Source organism: Zootoca vivipara, chromosome 5 (genome assembly GCF_963506605.1).
Source record: "Zootoca vivipara chromosome 5, rZooViv1.1, whole genome shotgun sequence".
Classification (NCBI taxonomy): Eukaryota; Metazoa; Chordata; class Lepidosauria; order Squamata; family Lacertidae; genus Zootoca; species Zootoca vivipara.
The window spans coordinates 69,899,023-69,919,186 of NC_083280.1; the positions used below are offsets into that span (position 1 = coordinate 69,899,023).

The 20,164-nt window shown below is 44.5% G+C and overlaps 1 protein-coding gene across 5 annotated transcripts in view; it reads left to right on the forward strand.

Annotated features, from left to right (window-relative positions):
• ADAMTS14 (ADAM metallopeptidase with thrombospondin type 1 motif 14) overlaps nt 1-20,164 on the forward strand; it is a 70,638-nt gene that overhangs the window by 39,406 nt on the left and 11,068 nt on the right. For 4 of the 5 annotated variants that reach the window (XM_035137957.2, XM_060274900.1, XM_035137951.2 and 1 more), the window contains 11 exons: nt 621-777; nt 6,858-6,963; nt 7,792-7,935; nt 8,291-8,423; nt 9,289-9,402; nt 12,061-12,209; nt 13,059-13,234; nt 15,038-15,171; nt 16,565-16,688; nt 17,536-17,619; nt 19,986-20,149. In XM_035137957.2, coding sequence (XP_034993848.2) covers nt 621-777; nt 6,858-6,963; nt 7,792-7,935; nt 8,291-8,423; nt 9,289-9,402; nt 12,061-12,209; nt 13,059-13,234; nt 15,038-15,171; nt 16,565-16,688; nt 17,536-17,619; nt 19,986-20,149 — 1,485 coding nt within the window. The remainder of the gene's footprint in view (nt 1-620; nt 778-6,857; nt 6,964-7,791; nt 7,936-8,290; nt 8,424-9,288; nt 9,403-12,060; nt 12,210-13,058; nt 13,235-15,037; nt 15,172-16,564; nt 16,689-17,535; nt 17,620-19,985; nt 20,150-20,164) is intronic. The other variant, XM_035137953.2, reaches the window with a different exon arrangement.

Genomic DNA, 20,164 nt, shown 5'->3' on the forward strand with positions numbered 1-20,164 from the left:
AAGGTAAAAGCTGGGTTATCATTCATCGATGTCCCTCAGTTTAAGTACTCCGCAGACCCGTCTGGAACGGATTAATCCACTTTCCATTACGTTCAATTGGAAAGTTCGCTTCAGGTTAAGTACGCTTCAGGTTAAGTACAGGCTTCCGGAACCAATTGTGTTTGTAAACCGAGGTACCACTGTACTGCCCTGGAATGCAGATGGTCAGTCGCTTTTTGCTCGTCACAGGCTGAGAGTTTTTATCTCCCCATCTCAGCTTCGAGCACTAGAGCACTGATGTTGGGCGATAATGCTGTGGCTCCCAGGATTCGGCCACCTAAATGGTTAGCCACCTAAATGTTGTAGGGAGTTGTCTCCACGGAACAGCATGTTCTGATTTGTTTTACGGGGTTTTGCCACTCATGGAAGAATGCCCTTTTAGGTCTCCATTTATTATTGAGCCGCTGACTCATTATGAGAAGGCAAATTTCCAATCAGCTGCAAGCCTCACGCTGTATTTCTGACTCAAGAGTATGATTTTTGAGCTGGAGTTTCTGAAACAGACTTTATGAAGCCCCACTTTAAATTCTGGCCAGCCTCACTCATCCTGAATGAATTTCTCATTTCCTTGTTTCCTGTAGTCGATCAGTTTAATAGAGCGAGGGAACCCGTCTCGGAGCCTGGAGCAGGTCTGCCGCTGGGCCCATTCTCAGCAGCGCTCGGACCCAGAACATGCAGAATACCACGACCATGCTGTGTTCCTCACCAGGCAAGACTTTGGTCCCGCAGGTATGCAAGGTACTGTATTTATCTCAATCAGGTATGTGCAGTTTGGTGGACACAGGAGAGAGCCTTCCAGTTCAAAAGCATTGTCTGATGACCTTCTGAAGAGCTTTTCCTTTACCAATTGCCCTTAAAGTTTTAAAATAGGCTTACGGAAGTTGGGGTTTTAAGAGGAAAGATTGGAAGACAGACATAAGTATAGTTCATCCTTTTGAATTGTTCATGCATGCTTCCATGCGTGTATAGAGGTGGCGCTAATTCACACTTGCACCATTCTCTAACCAACCTGGCTAAATGCAACCCCTTAGTTATTCAGTGTGACCTCCTGGGTGCTTGATTAACTCCTTGCCACCCATTTTTGCATTCTTGGTCAGGGATCAAAAGTGGGTTTATTGAGCCTCTATTGGCTATGGGATTTTACATGACTTGGCTGATGACAAGCTGCGCCCGTCTGCACTACATTCAAGAATTTAGAACAACGAGCTCAAACTGCTGTCTTAAGAGAGTACTTAAAGGAAGGGCAGTGCAGCAAACTATATCTGCAAAGAGGTTTCCAAAATCACGTGAATGTAGAGCCTGGAATGGAGGAGGGGCTTGCAGAGGAGGAGCCCCAGAGGGGATGTTTAATCCTTTTTTGTGACTGTCATTCCAGAGTTCTTCTCTGGAAGTGCCACTCCCACAAGTTGATCTCCTCTGCATTCTGGCCCTGGAGTCTGTCTTACAGTTGTGGGAGGGGCAATAGTGTTGTTGTTTTTTTAATGGGGGCATTTGAAGGAGGAAACTGGTGGTTGAAGAAGGGGATTATTTCCCTTGCAGTTTCTCCTCTACAAATTCAATCTGCCCTGCATTGGCATGATGAGAGGTAGGTGTATTGGAAAGCTCATTTGCCCCCTTCTAACATGTGGCATAGGGATGCGGGTGGCGCTGTGGTCTAAACCACAGAGCCTAGGGCTTGCCGATCGGAAGGTCAGCAGTTTGAATTCCCATGATGGGGTGAGCTCCCGTTGCTCGGTCCCAGCTCCTGCCCACCTAGCAGTTCGAAAGCACGTCAAAGTGCAAGTAGATAAATAGGTACCGCTCCGGCGGGAAGGTAAACGTCGTTTCCGTGCGCTGCTCTGGTTCACCAGAAGCAGCTTAGTCATGCTGGCCACATGACCTGGAAGCTGTACGCCGGCTCCCTCGGCCAATATAGCGAGATGAGCACCGCAACCCCAGAGTCGGTCACGACTGGACCTAATGGTCAGGGGTCCCTTTACCTTTACCTAACGTGTGGTTTTGCCCTAGAGCAGGCATAGGCAAACGCGGCCCTCCAGATGTTTTTGGCCTACAACTCCCATGATCCCTAGCTAGCAGGACCAGTGGTCAGAGATGATGGCAATTTTAGTCCCAAAACATCTGGAAGGCCGAGTTTGTCTATGCCTGCCCTAGAGGGTGGGGGGAAAGGGGAAAGGATTTTGCACACAAAACACACCTTTGGGTTTGATAAGAGTTCAGCGTGTGATTTCCAAATTCTAGGTTCCTGTAAGGCAAGGTAAAACTATAGACTGTTTTAACTCCATGCCTTTGTATTTGTGATTGTGCAATCTGAGATTTTATTTTATTTTTTGTAGAAGAAAAGTCATTTGGAATAGCAAAGCAACTGAAACTTGGCCTAAAAATATGTGTTCATATTTGGCTGGTGTTTTTTCTGTAAGCAAAAGAAGTGAGGTATTTGAAAAGAATCTTAAGTATTAGCCTATGTTGCTGCTTTCTCCGCCCCAAGAACAAAGTTTCTGCAACTGTGACAAGTCAACATTTGTTCCTAGTCTGCAATGCGTTTGAGTCCAGTAAACAACACCTAACTTGGACTTCTAACTCCCCTGTCTTCGGAGGAACTTCTTCCACAGATGTTCTTACTCATTGAAGGGTTTATTTTAGTTCCTCCAAGAAGACTATTAAATTCAGATGGTTCCAATTCAGATGGTTGTTTGAGAAATAGACTTTAAGAAATAGAGCAGATTGCAATTAGTTCACTGTGTCCGTTGCAGTCTTTATCTTCTGGTTTATTAACATTTAGCATGAACAAACTCCAAAATATTATAATGATAAAATTTATGAATCAAAATGAATCGAGTTAATGCTCAGATCGTACAAACCATCTCAACAAAATAATTTCCAACAACCAACGGTTGCCTTTCAAATATTATAAGTGGAATTCATGAATGCGAAGATTTTAAAACATAAATTCTACAGTGTTTACATCTTCCCCTCCAAATTTATACGAAGGCAGGTCTATGTTTTGTCATCATGAAATATAACTGAATAGTGATTAGAAAATGATCCTTTAGATGCACTTTTTTCCAAATCCCTATTTGCAGTGCAAGTGACCTTGGAGTTCTGTGTTCAGGTTGTTGTAATGTTAGAAGTACTCATGTTAGAAGTACTCAGCTGGCAACCAATACCATCCACTTAGAATTATAGGGCTGAAAGGGACCTTAAAAGTCATGTAGTGCAACCCCGTGTTCAGTGGCAGGATAGCCAAAGATGAAGCATTCCTCCTTACTCCTCCTGTACATCTCCCACACACACACAGGGTTTTGGGATATTTTGCGAGCTGCTTTCCTAGGGCCACTTCTGCTTTCATAATAAAATAGTTGCCTGCCAAATTGCAGAGAGGGTAGTGAACCCCTTTTAGTTGTCCCTCTCCAATCAGCTTAAAAGGCAAATAAACCTAGACTAATTGGTCTGTAATCTGACGGGCTTCATCCACTTCTGTCTAAAGGTGGGGAAAAGTTAGAGCAGGCATCCCCAAACTTCGGCCCTCCAGATGTTTTGGACTGCAATTCCCACCATCCCTGACCACTGGTCCTGTTAGCTAGGGATCATGGGAGTTGTAGGCCAAAACATCTGGAGGGCCGCAGTTTGGGGATGCCTGAGTTAGAGCTATTTGGGCAATATGGTAGGACATGCTTTTAGGTGAGAAAGCCCAGGGGACGTACGTGGTTTTCAATAAAATGCTTTCCTAAGCACGACAGCTATTGTTGTGATGGAGAGTGTGAGGGATTCTTAAATGAGAGTGTGACTTATATTTTCCTCTTATATTTGGTGTAAACCACTGAGCCTTGGGCTTGCTGATCGGAAGGTTGGCAGATCGAATCCCCATGATGGGGCGAGCTCCCATTGCTCGGTCCCAGCTCCTGCCAACCTAGCAGTTTGAAAGCATGTCAAAGTGCAAGTAGATAAATAGGTACCACTCTGGCAGGAAGGTAAATGGCGTTTCCGTGCACTGCTCTGGTTTCCCCAGAAGCGGCATAGTCATGCTGGCCACATGACCTGGAAAAACTGTCTGCGGACAAACGTCCCTTGACCAGTAAAGTGAGATGAGCGCCGCAACCCCAGAATCATTTGTGACTGGACTTAACAGTCAGGGGTCCTTCATCTTTACCTTTACCTTTACAGTTCCACCCAACCATTTAGTTTATAAATACATTTCAGCACAATCACATTTGCGCTTATAAAGCCCAGTGCCTCATTCATTCATTTTAATTCTTCTGCTTCCACTGGGTATCTCTGGAATGAACACCATGGGAAGATCTCACCCAGTGCACTGAGGTCAGGGCAAGTCTCAAGCTCCTTGGAGGTGGGGGGTGGAAGCAGCAACTCCATAATGTTTCGGCTCAGCACAGGGATATGAGCCAAGAGAGGTAGTCAGCAAAACTGAAACGGTAATTAAAGTGCACACGCCGGTGGCCTGCCTTCTCAAAAGGGGGTCTAACGTTGATCCTGCTAAAACCATTTACTTTAATGGAAGCTGCTCTGGGCCTTTAAACCCAATAGCTATGCAGTGCATTGTAAATGAAAGATCAAAGTTACAAAGGTGGCCATTCATGACTTTGGCAGAAATCCCTGACTTTCCAGTTCCATTTGGCAAGCGTGCCTGCTTTAAAATGCTGAGGCCTCTGTTTGTGCAGAAAGTAGTGCTCGGGGTTGTGTGTGGTGGATTATTATTATTTTTAATCATGGGAAAGAGACATTTCTGCCCCCACCCCTCCATAGCTGTTTATGTGAAGTTTCTGTGGCAAAATTAGTTTTGATAAGGGGTAGTTGGTTTTGTTTTGTTTTGTTTTGCATGCCACAGTGGAAATCATAGACTCATAGAATATTATAACTGTAGCATTGGAAGGTACCCCAAGGGTCATCTAGTCCAGCCCGCTGCAATGCAGGAAACATTTTGCCCACCTTGGGGATCGACCCCACGACCCTGAGTTTTAAGAGTCTCATGCTCGACCAGCGTCGCTAAATGTTATAATTGGATCATAGCAATGCTCTGCATTGCGCCAGTGCTATTTCTTTTGCTCTGTTCTGCATTGAATCCGTTTATGGGGATAATAGCCCACTTGACACAGGGTTGGGCAGGGGAAAAAAAGGTATAAATTCTCCTCCTGCCCCGAGAAGGAAACAGGACAAAAGTGAATGGCGTTGCCACCTGAAAGCACAATCTGATTGGTCAAGGAGCATTGCCATTAAACCATGGAAAGAGTGAGGAATGTAAAATGTCACACACAGAGAGAGATATATGTTAAATTCAGTCCTTGGCAATAGAAGCCGAGATGACTTCACTGGAAATGAAGTTTGTACCCTGCTGGCTGCTCTCCAAACACTTGGCCAGCTGAGGTATGTGGCAAAGTATTTTTGGTTTCTGCTTCTTCCTTGGTAGTGTTTATTTCACCCTCTTTGTGCAGTAGAACAACCGGCATTTCTCAGATGTACTATTCGTTGAGTTTTTCCCGTCTCTTGACTATGTGATCCAGTGCAGAATAAGAGGATAATGGCTTGCCACTGATAACATTTTATTTTTTTAAAAAACACACAGATTCTGTGAATGTAGCTGTTGCCTCCTGAGAGAAGCTGTAACATCACTAAATGAGAGTTGAACAATTTTTCTCAGGGGCCAGAAAATTTCAGGATTGTGGGATCTATTCTTAAAAATAAATAAATAAACCCAAACACCAGAGCCCAAAAATCTACCTGAGGCATTTGCAAGATTGTTGTTTGGGATGGAGCCAGTCACATAAAGAGCTGTGGGGAAGAGAATTACCGTAAATGCCTGTTTTCAAGATCTCAAAAGTATCTAACTGGAGAAAAATCTGTATTGAGGGAATAATTTTTATAGCTTTTAAAAAAATAAACAAATAAACTTAGCGGCACCACTGCATGCCATGCCATATACAAATAATGCACTACACAATAAACATCTAAGCCAGAGACAGAGAACCCGTGGCTCTCCGTTTGCTGCTAGCCTGATCATAGGGCATGTTGACTGGGGCTGTGAGAGGAGTTTGAAGCCCAGCAACAGCCAGGAGGAGAATTGCAGCCCTCACCACTGCGATCTAACCAGTCACAAGGTGTTAAATGCCAGCAACTGGACCTTATGGCATTTGATGACAGATCTATTGAGAGTTTGACCCTATTTCTCATTAGCCTGTTTCAGGAATGGCTGGTGTACAAGTCTAAAGATCCACAGAGTTGTCATACGGCTATGAGGTGCCTATCACTTTACCTCCGGCTCTGTTCCTTGCTAATAGTCTCCATGGCAAGCCTGCGCAACTTGTGGCTCATCAAACCAAAGGCATTTCATGGTCATACATTTAAAGTGGTCCACCGGAGAGTCAACCAACTTCTTGCTTTTGCTACCTGCCTCAGGCTGCAGAAACAGAGGCATTGCCAAGTACATGCTTAGTGGGCCGCATTTGCCTTGGCATTTAGTTTCTGTTAGTTTGTCTGAATGCTTCCCCTGCTGTGTCATTGCCACAATGCCGATTGGGAATGTACTGTATGTGGTGGTGGGTAAATTACTGTATGTGTGCGTGCTGAGATTTAAAACAATTTTTGAATTCAGGACCTTCCAAGCATATATGCTTTCATGAAATTTGAGTGGCGGAACATCCTAAAATGATTCATTTGCATTCCCGGTGAAGCTCACCTCCCTCCAGAGAGAGCTGGGTGTGAAATTTGATGGAAACAGCTCTAGTACTTGATTACCTCCCCCTTTCCTATCTGTCCCCATTTGCTGCCGTGGTTTGTTTTCTCTCCCTTATTCCTCTGCTTTGTTCCAGGATATGCTCCTGTCACAGGCATGTGTCACCCTCTGCGCAGTTGCACCCTCAATCACGAAGATGGGTTCTCGTCAGCATTCGTGGTTGCTCATGAGACTGGACATGTGTAAGTCATCGGGGCAGGTTTCTCATTGATGTCTCTGCAGTGATTGATGCCTGGGTGCCCTTTGTTTCAGCTGCTCTTAAAAGTTTGCTGGCTTAATGAGAAATTTTAATGCCATGCTCTGGGCAGAAACATCCCCTGCATCTTTTGAAGTTGATTCTCCGACGAGTCCTTCGACCTTCCCTTTTTGGGTAAGGTTGTGGAAGTGCTCGTCATCCTGCAGCCTCGTTAGAAGACATTAGATAGCCTGTGGGCCTGGGCCAGCCAATTGTTGGCAAGGGAAGGGAAATGATACACTCCTGATCTCTGGAGACCATTCAGTAGCTTCTAATGCCACTGACACTGAAGGTCTGATGACTCAGCTATGGTACCTGATAGGCCCTTGTGGAACTCATTCCTATAATCACAGAGAGAGCTCATGAGATGTCATCCATCATATGGTCAGAAGGTCTCTCTCTGGACTTCTGCAAATTCTGGTCACAAGTCCAGTTCAGCGCATATATTTGGGCTACTGCAAACATGGTGTTGAATGAGGTGCTCCCATGTTGTTATTTAATTTCTGTGACCTAGAAAGGTGTGGGTCACTTTGATGAGTGACACTGGCTCCCACCGGGTCTGTTTCTAGCCATGGGAGCAAGGGAAGGGGTGGGTTGGAAGTGGTAAGTCAGAGCAGTTTAAACGTGGTTAGGATTGCTTTTGTGTCGGTTTTGCACATGTGGCAAATAAACAAATAGGAACTGAAGCAGTGGCATTCAAACTTCTGCTGTTCCATTATTCACTGTTTCATATACCTTAGTGCTTGGGAACACCACTTACAGACTTTTTAAACAGGTTAGGTATGGAACACGACGGCCAAGGTAACCGATGTGCCGATGAAACCAGCATGGGAAGCATTATGGCGCCACTGGTGCAAGCTGCATTCCACCGTTACCACTGGTCGCGATGCAGCAAGCAAGAGCTGAACCGATACATACAGTAGGTCTATCTTCTTCTTCTTCTTCTTCTTCTTCTTCTTCTTCTTCTTCTTCTTCTTCTTCTTCTTCTTCTTCTTCTTCTTCTTCTTCTTCTTCTTCTTGTCATTGTCATGCGCTATTAAGCTATTGTGAAATTTTGTTTTTGTCTTCTATGGAGAGAATGAATGGGTGAGGAGGGATGCACACTGAATGAATAGATATTAATAATTCCATGTTGAATTAAGGTGGTGAAATCCAATCTAGAATGCCCAGCTGTTTAGGAGAAAAAGGACCTGTGGGGTATCTGAAGAAAAATGCTAAAGTGGCAAGGAACGTAATAACCTTGAGCATGCTTTCTTTATTGTCTTGCGCTACAGTTCCTACGACTGCCTCTTGGACGACCCTTTCGAGCACAACTGGCCTAAGTTGCCAGAGCTGCCAGGAATCAATTACTCCATGGATGAGCAATGCCGCTTTGACTTTGGTGTGGGCTACAAAACATGCACAGCTGTGAGTATAGAAACCCTGTTGGTAGGGGTTCTGCTGCTACTTTCCCTGTCCTGCTCTTGCGTAAATGAAAGGGATGTTCCACATACCCGCTTTTGGGCTGCCGTTTGGCCCCTGGGTGAATAAAGGGTTAGGCCAATCCTGTGATAAATAAATCATAGTTAATGGTTTGCCATGTTTTGCCCCCAGCTTCATTTCTCCCCTAACAAGAGAAGAAGCAACACTCTGCCACCTCTGGCTTAGTAGCATTAGCCTCCAAACAAACCACGATTGGTAAGCCAAGAACATAACATTGGATTCTCATTAAGGGTTGTCTGGACCTAAAGCTAAGCCAGAGATTGTCATTTGTTGCTCCTTCTGCTAGGAAGGAGTGAAGCAGGAGCAGTCTCTGCAGTCACGGTAATGGTGCTGTTGAAAACTGTCCTGAAATCTAGCAAGGTGGCATAAAAATATTTGAAATAAAATAAAATAAAAGGGTGTGTGTGTGCCTTAGACCCATGTAGACTTGGATTCCTTAAAAAACAGAGAAAATCAAGCCTTCTTAACGTGGTTTTGAAAGTACTTTGACATACATAATTTAGCAGGTGAAGCTTTTCCTTGTGTAAAAGGATAATGTGATGGGGGGGGGGACTTCACTTGCCTTAAGTTCTGTATTTTCAGTGGGGGCAGTGCAAAAAGCGGCATCCTAACCTCAGAGTTTCCTAATTTAAATAGATGGTTCTCTGGGTGTTAAAATACAATAATACATGATCTTCACTAGATCATAAGCTGAAGTACTGGTGGGAACAAGCCACTTGCACTTCCCTGTTGGCTTAAACGTACAGAGTGAGTCCTTTCTTTGTCTGCATTGTTTTTTCCTTCTTCACAGTTCAGAACCTTCGACCCGTGCAAACAACTGTGGTGCAGCCATCCTGACAACCCCTATTTCTGTAAGACAAAGAAAGGACCTCCCTTAGATGGAACTGAGTGTGCATCAGGCAAGGTACCCATGCTGTTGAATCTGATATTGGACGGTTTCATCCTTGGCAGAAGGCTGGCATGTTCCACCCCTGCCCAAACCCTTTTGCACAATGCATGCGGGCACCCAGACCATGCCTTGTTATAGAAATATGTAGAGACTGTGTGTATCTCTTTGGGCAGCATTACGCAGGCACCTTTTATTCGTCCAGAGAACATTAAAATGCTTTGTCCACACCTTTCCCCAAAATTGGCAGTGGTTGAAAACAACAACCAAGCCTGAGGTGTTGGTAACATTCTGCACCTTGGAGAATAGCTTCCTAAGATTAGTACAAAAGTACCATATACTTGAAGGGACGTGGGTGGCGCTGTGGTCTAAACCACAGAGCCTAGGGCTTGCCGATTGGAAGGTCAGCGGTTCGAATCCCCGCGATGGGGTGAGCTCCCGTTGCTCGGTCCCAGTTCCTGCCAAACTAGCAGTTTGAAAGCACGTCAAAGCGCAAGTAGATAAATAGGTACCGCTCTGGCGGGAAGGTAAACGGCGTTTCCGTGTGCTGCTCTGGTTTTGCCAGAAGCGGCTTAGTCATGCTGGCCACATGACCCAGAAGTTGTCTGTGGACAAACGTCGGCTCTCTCGGCCAGTAAAGCGAGATGAACCCCAGAGTAGTTTGCGACTGGACTTAACTGTCAAGGGTCCTTTACCTTTACCATATACTTATAGAAAAAAGGTGATTGGAGGCATTGAACAAGAATATATCACCTCTCCATCCTCCACCGTGAAAACCATTATTTTTGTACCTACATGCCGCTCATTTACTCCCATGTTAACTTAGCAGAAAAGTACTTCACTTCTGTTATGCTTACATGGTTGTTTCCATGCAGACTGTGTTGTCTTCTTTGCTCCCGAGAAAAAGACAGTCCAGAACACAGCAGCAAGACTTGGGTCAGGTGCTAGCTCCTGGAAGCACCAGCAACTGTTGTTGCTAGTTTATTTACAGGCTAAATTCTTGGTGCTGCCAAAGCCGTATCATGACCAGCTCAGAAATAATCTATAGCAGGGGTAGCCAATGTTGCTCACTCCAGATGTTGCTGGACTACAGTTCCCATTATCCCAGACTATTGGCCATGCTGGCTGTGGCTGATGAGAGTTGCAGTCTCACAGTGTCTGGAGGGCACCATGTTGGTTACTGCTGTCTCAGGGAATACCCCACCCCCCACCCCGCAACACAGAGACTAGTTGAGATCTCTAAAAGAGATATGCTCTTGAGTCCCCCAACGTAGGGCTTGAAGTTAAATGCCACCAGAAAGCAATATTTTAACAGTGATGGCTCTTGGATCATGAAACTCCCTCCCAAGGTGAGCCCACCCAGACACGTCCCATTGCAGTCGTCCAACACCTAGTGCGAAGAAGCATTTGTTCTGCCTGCCCATATGTTTCTAAATCTGCTTCTGTAATCTTCCAGTGCTGTTAACTGCTGGCTTTAAAACGAGACTGTTAAAAAATCAAACTGAAATATACTCGGAGTCGAGAGTGAATTTCATGCTCTTTATTCAGCTCGTAGTCATCAGGGAGAAGAGGAGAAGAAGAATGCCCTTTCCCCAAAACCATCTGCTTATATACATTATTTACACAATGGGCTTTGCGTGATTGGCTACTTCAGGGCTACACCTGTGGGCCAATCAGTTTGTGGATTGACTTCTGCCAGCAGCCTGATTGGCTGCTCCTGCAGGCCAATCAGGTTGCGGATTCACTTCTGCCAGCTGCCTGATTGGCTGCTCCTGCAGGCCAATCAGGTTGCGGATTCACTTCCACCTGGAGTTGGATTGGGTGGCTCCTGCGGACTAAAAAGACTGCTGATTCTGGATCCTATTGTTCTATGATTCAGCTCAGTACATAACACAAACTATTTTATAAGTTTCATGATTCTTGCTTTAATTCTGTTGTAAGCTGCTTTGAGCATCTTTTGGTGGGAAAACAAACTCCTAAATTCAAATAAAGGATAAATGCCTACATCTTAGGGTACTGGTACTTGGTCCAGCGCCGACTGTTACTTAGGTCTGCATTGCTCCGCTTGGTAAATTGTGTTTGCCAAGGCTATGCTGGCCTTACTCTGGTGGTCTCCACAGTAGAGTACGATGGTTAGCTGTGCATCCTTAAATACTCAGAGCCGCACATCAGGAAATCCTCACTACCACCAACTCCCTGGTGTATGCCCACTGCATTTTTAATAATGAGCATTGGGTGTTTGCGCTTTGCGTTCAAGTGCAGTCATGGAAAACAGGAGGTTCGATCCATTCCTTCCCTTTCCAGTCCTTTGAGCTGTTTCCAGTGTAAATACTGCAAAGTTCTGATGTGGAAAAATCAAGGGCAAGGACAGGAATGCCGACCTCAGTGTACTTTCAGTTTGCAATCTGTGCCAGGGGATTAGCTTGGTGCTGCAGAGGTGACTGGCTTTTTTTTTTCGTGACTTCAGGCCCCCTGAGACCTTTCTTTATTACTTTAAGGTTTCGTGACTTCACAGCCGTCACTGTCCGCCTGACCAATGAGAGTGGGAGAAACAGATTCCGAACCCTATTGTAAAGCCGGGTGCTTCCGTGGCTGTAGAACTGATCTCCTCACTAACACTGGACAGTAATGAAGAGGCAGGTGTTCAGGTAACCCCTGTTTCTTCTCCTGTTCCAGTGGTGTTTCAAGGGTCACTGCATCTGGAAGACTTCGGAACAACCGTACAGCCAGGATGGCAGCTGGAGTTCCTGGTCCAAATTCGGTTCCTGCTCCAGGACTTGTGGGGGTGGGGTACGCTCCCGCAGCAGGAACTGCAACAACCCACCGTAAGTTTGGCCCTTCCGCCAGGGGCGTCGTTTTGGGAAATCGCATCTGGCAGGGGACAGGAGGGGCCTCTCGTCCTTCTAATGCATCTGGGTCACAGAAAAACAAAAACAAAAGGCAGGAGGAGAGTTTGTGGGAAATCATAGGTGAAGGAACAGTAGAACAAGTCATAAATGGATTGCAATAAAATAAAGCAGAAATTCATCTAGTAACAACTGAAACATGTGATCTGTATCCTTGAGCGATAATTCAGTTGCTGGGTTTACTATTTTATGCCGCAGATATGAGCTATCTCATATGCATGGTTCTATATTTAAAACTAAATGCATTGGTTAGTTGGACTGAGATTCTGGCAATTTTCAGGGACTGTACTCTGTTTTACCAATCATCATCATCATCATTTATTATTTATACCCTGCTGATCTGGCTGGGTTTCCCCAGCCACTTTGGGCGGCTCCCAACAGAATATTAAAAATAGAATCAGTCATTAAAAACTACCCTAAACAGGACTGCCTTCCGATGTCTTAGAAGTCAGATAGTTGTTTATTTCCTTGACATCCACAGGGCGGGTGCCGCTACCGAGAAGGCCTGTGCCTGGTTCCCTGCAACCTCACTTCTCACAGCAAGGGAACTGCCAGAAAGCCCTCGAGGCAGTACCTCAGTGTCTGGGCTGAGCGATGGGGGTAGAGACGCTCCTTTGGGTTTGCCCGAGCTTCTGACGCAAATTTTTTGGTGCAAATAATAGAAAGCGCTAAGATTAGAAAGCATGGAAGTGAATGCAATTTCTCTTTAAGTTTTTTGGGCCAATATGAATGTAGGGCTTCCTAAACAGCAGCTTGTTTGTTTTCCAGCCCAGCCTACGGAGGGCGCCAATGCCCAGGTTCTACGTACGAGTACCAAGTCTGCAATACAGAAGAGTGCCGTGGTCCCTATGAGGATTTCCGTGCCCAGCAATGCTCAAAGAGGAACTCTTATTACACCCACCAGAACTCCAAGCACACTTGGCTTCCCTATGAACACCATGATGGTAAGGCATTGAGATACTGCTGATCCGCCCTGAATTGAGAGCTTACCAAACTGGCCTGACTTCATACGCTAGGAGAGAGATTGACTCACTCTTATCACCACGGTTGTTTCCACACTAGTTGAACATTTTAGATGTGATTCATGTGCAGGTGCCTCCGCCTTATGTGCTCCCTTATCCTCCCAAGTGGCTGAGAGGAGCAGTTTGAAAGCTTCTGCTTTTAGGTGGCTGCAGTTTACCATGTCATTTGAACCTGGAACTGTGGTTAAGGCAAACTATGGTTAGCTTCAGCAAGCCAGCTTCAGGAACCACAGTTTGATGTTGCCTCCCCCCTTCCCCAATTTTCATAGTAAAGTTTTTATTAAACTTAAAAATCTTAACATATATACCATATATTCTGGCATATAAAATGACTGGGCGTATAAGACCCCCTCATCTTTCCCAGTTAAAATATAGAGTTTGGGATATACTTGCTGTATAAGAAATACGACCCGGTGTATAAGACAACCCCCGACTTTTGAAGAGATTTTCCTGGGTTAAAAAGTAGTCTTATATGCAGGGTAATCCAGATTTCAAATTTGTTATGCATTTCTCTTTAAACTTTGACTTCCTGCCTTTCCCTCCATGCTGTTCTTAATCCCATCCCATTTACATACTGCATTCTAATAAATATTTCACCTAAGACATTTCATTCATTTCATATATTATCAATCTTCTACCGATTCTCATATTTCAAATCCTGTTTGCGATTTCACCTGATTATAATATTCTTTCAGCTGTTCCAAAAAGGGCTTCCATGAATAGTCCGTCATGTTGGTTTCTTATTTTTGCTGTTCGTTTCACCAGCTCCACAGTTTGATGTTGGCTTTGGAAGTTAACCATAGTTGGGGTTGTTCACCGCCATCGGGCATTGCAGCACATTTCATGGTTAAGGGGAAATTAACGCAAAAGCTTTCGGAATCTTCCTCTTGGCCAAGAGGCAATGGGCAGCATGTGGGCCCAAGGCTTGTTCTTGCTTGTGCATGCTATGCTAAACATTGATTCAGCGTGAGGTACTCTTTAAGCCAGAGCCAAGGCCCTCCTATATGTGTATCAAGAAAAAAATCTCTGGAGGATATGAAATGCACCCCAAACCTGTTAAGCTCTTTCACGGGCTAAAATATCCAAACCTCTGGATTTGGATGCCCTATGGGAAAACATTTGGGACAGGGATGTTTGACCAGTACAGAGCAAGAAAGTTCACATATGGTACTACAGAATGTTGGGCTTCAAGAGGCACTTGAATCCCATTTGGACGGGTAGAAAGAAAGCTTTCCAGCAGCAGCCAGGAGCAGAAGCCAAGGTGGACTTCAACTCAAGAGTAGTTAATGTGGTGCTATCCAGATGGTGTTGAACTCCAGCTCACACCACTCCCCTCCAGCAGGTTTTTTTTTTTGGGGGGGCTCACCATTGACAGTGGCGGCAGCAGATTTTATCTTCCTCCACTCCCTGAAGCGAAGGGTGTTGTGTGTGTTTTGCCACTGTTGCAAATGACAACTGTGTGTGTAGCCTGGGTGCCATTTTGCATCCTCCACAAGGTCTGGACCCAGCCTCATTCTGGTGCATTTTTTTGGGGGGGGGGAGGAATGGTGGAGAATATCCAGAGAAAAATTCTGCAAATTCTTTATTTTCTAGGAGGGTGAGAAAAATAAAAAATAAATCTCTTCTGAGAACATTGGATCACCCCTACAAAATACTGTTATTTCACTTTTGTCTGAAATCCACACACATCGTACCAAATGCCTCTGTGTGTTTGTTTTACTGCAGATGCCCAGAAGTGTGAGCTGATTTGCCAGTCAGAGGAAACTGGAGATGTGGTATTCATGAATCAAGTCGTTCATGATGGCACAAGATGCAGCTATAGAGACCCATACAGTGTCTGTGTGAGGGGAGAGTGTGTGGTACGTAATTGAACTTGCTGGTTCATCTGTTTTTCCTATACTTTTTATGGACAGCAGAGGACAACTATTTATTGTTGGTTGAACCTTCACAGATTTTGGTAGATTTTTCTGGAATGGGGTTGAACAGGTCTTTGCCAGATGTCCTGTAGTTTTCATATCTGTTTCCAAAGTAGCACATTTAGTGCACCAAAACAAACTGCCCCCTCCCCAAATACCCACATTACAGCAATTTCAGCATCCTTTCAATTCTCCAGCTTCTAGGTGCCGTTTTCCTTCTCCTTTGTCCATGTGGTCCTGAGATTCATTTACCAATGCAGCTTTGAATCTCGTCACTTGAGGTGACCCACGTGATTTTGCCTTGAGTGTCCGTAATGGCATTGACAAACCACATGGGCAGTCATAACCCATAGGATAGTTTTATAACCAGAAGCATACACAAATGAGACTGGGGACTTTGTGAGGTTGAGAAAAATGGAAAAGGGGGCAACAAGGAAAGCATCAAAACAAGGCAAATGTGTTTGTGACAAGTGCAGAAAACTCGCCAAAAGTGAGAGGCTCCTTTTTGATGCTCACAAAATATGCAACACGAGTAATTTCAGCTCGGTCTTAGTTTAGAATTCCTTTCATGTTGCAATTTTGGTTTGAAGAGATATTAACAAGTCTTTGGTGCTTGGGTCTTTAGCCAAACTGCCTCACTGCTACTTAGGTTGTATGGAAGGGAATATCCCCACCCTGCGTGTGTATTTGAATAATGCACACACCCTTTTACAATGCATTCATTTAGAAAGTAGTCCAGTGGATGTGTAGGGAGTTTGCTTCTAAGTACATGGGCTTAGGATCTCATCCATCCTTCTTTATTCCTACAGCCTTGCAAAGCAATCCACGAGAGATCGTACTTGCTTGAGGCCACCCAGCAAGTTTGTGACCGAGCAAGTGGGTTGAACTTTGCTCCCACAAACCCAAAACTCCTCACCAGACAACCGCACTGGCTTTTTGTGTGTGGCTGCTATTCATCCGCACCACACACAGGGCTGCAATTGTGGTGATTGCAATAAATCCTCTGGCTTACTATTTCAGTATTTATAGCATGCTGTTCAGTCGCCGAAGCTGAGCTTGCTAGATATAGAATAAAATACTGGACGGTGCTGATTGCTTCCAGGATAATAGGAAGATTTTAGTTGAGTGGGGTGTTCAAAGATCCAATGCAATTTGAATACCATTACACCCACACAACCACACCAAACATTTTCTAAAAAACACTTGGGATCATAACTTTGTTTTAATGATACTGGTGAGAAATAGACTCTATCTATCTAATCTGAAGCAAAAATCTATCTATGTGTTCATGTATATATTTTCTCTGTGTTTGTGTTTTTCTTCTTCTGATGACCAGCACGTTGGGTGCGACAAAGAAATCGGCTCCCTCAAGCAGGACGACAAGTGTGGTGTTTGTGGGGGTGACAATTCCCACTGCCGGACGGTGAAGGGGACTTTGGTCAAATCCCCAAAGCAGGCAGGTGAGAGTACGAAGTAAACTTCTCTCAAACCGGGGGGGGGGGGGGAGGACCTAGAGTGCTTCCAAGACAGAGTGTCTTTTTAAATTTTCCTTACAAGCAATATAGGCTGCCAGAATTAGCAGCTGCCTTTTCTCCACCCCTCTATTATTGGAGGGGAAAACTATTTATATTGTGAGCTGCATCTAGTGTTTGCATAAACACTGGTGATGGAGTGTGTCTGTATGACGACATGCAGAAGTGTGCACCAGTGAACCAGTGAATTTCTGGTTGTTGCTTTCCAGTAGCAATAGCCTCCGAGTGACTGAGGGTATGAACTCATCCGAGGGATTCCATCCATTTGTATATATTGACCAGGCAATGCGCAGAACATCCTGTTTGTTCTCTAATTTTGTGTATATTCTCCAAAGTCATTGGAAAGCTACATGGGTTGAAATTTCCTGTTTATGCTCTCCATCTGGGCATATTCTGGTGTGTGTGTGTTTTTTACACACAAGTACAAATTTCCTTATTCAAAAAATGATATAATTGTCCCTCCGCCTGGCAAACTTTTCAGTGGCTTCCTGTACTCATGATCCGCAGAACTGGATTGGATTACTCAGTCCATGGGGGACATCTCCATTCACTTTCAATGTGGTTTTGTGCCGGAGGTGTCCCTAGGGTGTCAAACACACACTTAAATAAACATAGCTGTAGCAAAAGTCAAAAGAGAAAAATACTCGTGTGTGTTTTTCAAAGCCTGTTATTTCCTGCAGCTTCAGAGAGTCTAAAAGCGAATGTCTCGTGCAACTTATCTCTGACTGTAGCTCTACCCATTTTAAGAATGGCTTCTTTTCTTCGCGATTTTCAGTGGGTGCTTTGAAAATGTTTGAGATTCCAGCCGGCGCCAGGCATGTGCAGATTGAAGAGATGGAGCCAGCAACCCATACAATTGGTAAGAACCAAAAATGGGTTTAGGTAGACAGGGTCGATTTTGCCTGACACTCTTTATACAAAGGTCTTTTTAACAGTTTAGTTCTCAAGAAGAGCTTGTTAAAGAGATTTGCAGGGTTCAGTCCTTTAAAGACTTGCTCGTCTGAACGGGAGAAAACAAACTAAAGATGTTTAACTCTCACAATGAAATCAGTGGGACTTTAAAGTGGGATTTTAAATTTTGGCTGGATCTCACTACCCCCCCCCCCAAAAAAAATCCCCAGCAATCTAACTTTGGGTATTAGCCACACATTGCTAACACCACATGTCAGGTGAACGTTAGTATTTATAAAGTTGTTTTTCCTCTTTCTCGTCCTGTGCCAGCTTCATTAATCATTGTATATCTATATATATTGTGTAAATAGGCTTGGCTTGTGTGTTTGTGTATGTTGTGTACTCTGAGAAAAGGACTACATGGGAGTAACTGCTAACAAACAATTCTTCATCGAACTCAAAATATTGAGGTGCAAAGCTTTACAAAGTAAGCCTATTCCAGATCAATTGACATAATACCCACCGATATAAGGGTTTTGAAGGGCTGTTCCACAAATTACTGCACGTGATAAGCACTTCATCTGGAGTAAACGGCAGGCTAGACCATGTTGTTGTTTAGTCGTTTAGTCGTGTCCGACTCTTCGTGACCCCATGGACCAGAGTACGCCAGGCACTCCTGTCTTCCACTGCCTCCCGCAGTTTGGTCAGACTCATGTTCGTAGCTTCGAGAACACTGTCCAACCATCTCGTCCTCTGTCGTCCCCTTCTCCTTGCACCCTCCATCTTTCCCAACATCAGGGTCTTGTCATTGCTTTTCTCCCAAGAAGCAGGCGTCTTTATTTTCGTGACCATACCATGGTCTGAAACTACACTAAAACATATTCCCCCATATTTATCTTCATTTCTCTTGTCCTTCACCATTCTTCCCTGTTTCCCTCTGTTCTTTCAGCATCATCATTACACAACTATTAAACCCTTTATTAGCCCATCTAAACCTGACAGCTTTTGTAACATGTTGCAGCATCACAGTAGACATTTTAAATTGCATTTCACCAATGTGCTTAGTGATATCAAACCATTATTATTATTATTATTACTATGCAAGGAAGTGTGGGTGGCAGGAATTGATCAATAGGTAGATAATATGAAGCAGTGGTTTCCCTCCCTCTTGTGCGTCTGTCTGCAGCTCACGTCCTGCTGTCTGTAAAATCTGTCCTAAGTGAGACTTCTGGTGGAATTGGCTGTGATCCTTTATTGGTGCTCACACAATGCTCCTCTATGCGCTGTACAAACTTGGAGAGGTCCAGACTAGAAGCCAAATCTCTCGTGCTCATAGGGGGAGAGGAAGGGGAAGAGAGTGTGTATTCCCCCCCCCATCTCTCTTTCTGTTTATAAGCTCTATTAATTCAGAGGATGACTTGGAATGCCAGACATGATTTAAGTGTGCCAGCTGATTACAAACCAGCCAAGCAAAATGAAAATGAACAATAAAGAAGATGGATGGGAGATAGATTGGGGTTTTGTTTTCTACCTTTGCCCAAGAAGAGAGGCAAAAGTATTGCAGAAGGTCTAGCTTTAAAGAATACTGTTTTTACATTGCAGCAAAATGTCCGTCACACTGATGGATGAGGAAGTGTGCAGAAGGAGAGCCTTCATATTGCAAGAGCTCTTGGCTTGTGTGTGGGTGTTTTGCATGTCTATATGTATGCACACGTGTGCAGCAGCAGGTTTTGCTTTCATTGGACCAGTATCCCAAGCACAGCACTCCACATCCCTCCGTAGGAGCAAATGGGAGAGTTGTAGAATCATAGAGCTGGAAGGGACACCACTGGAATGGGAACAAAGCTTAGCCCAGTTGCCTCCCTTTCTCTGCACCCTGGGGCTTGTTTCTTGGTGTAGGACGGAATCTTGGAAGTGTTTTCAGCCCCTAGGCACTCAGCGTGATTTAGCAAACGGATCCAGTTTTAAAAGTTATCTTAAATCTTCTTGTGCCAAATTATTTTACTGATTAGTGAATTGTATAGCCTGCTTTTCACCAAATGGTTCCATAACATAATTAAAACACAATATAGTAAAAACATAAACATAAATGAAGTGTGCACACTACAGGGGAACTTCATTCCCTTGGGAAGGGGCGAAGTGTTATGCTTCTTGCCCTGGAAAAGAAAGAGAACCTACCCAACTGGCACTGACACAAAAAAATCCATACGTACCCTAAAAAGAAAAGAAAAGAAAAGGCTTGAACACTCTTGATTGCCCAATGCCCAAATTCTGCTGCATGTAAAAGGACGTTGATGAGAGGAGATGACCCTGAGCACTACTTTCTCCCTACAGCTGTTAAGAACCAAGCCTCTGGCAACATCGTCCTTAATCCCAAGGGCAAAGATGCCAAGAGCAGCACTTTCCTGGAGATGGGCTTGGAATGGGAGTACGCCATTGAGAATGGCAAGGAAAGCTTGAAAACCAGCGGGCCCCTGCATGAAGCCATCAGCGTCCTGGTGAGTCCTGGAGAG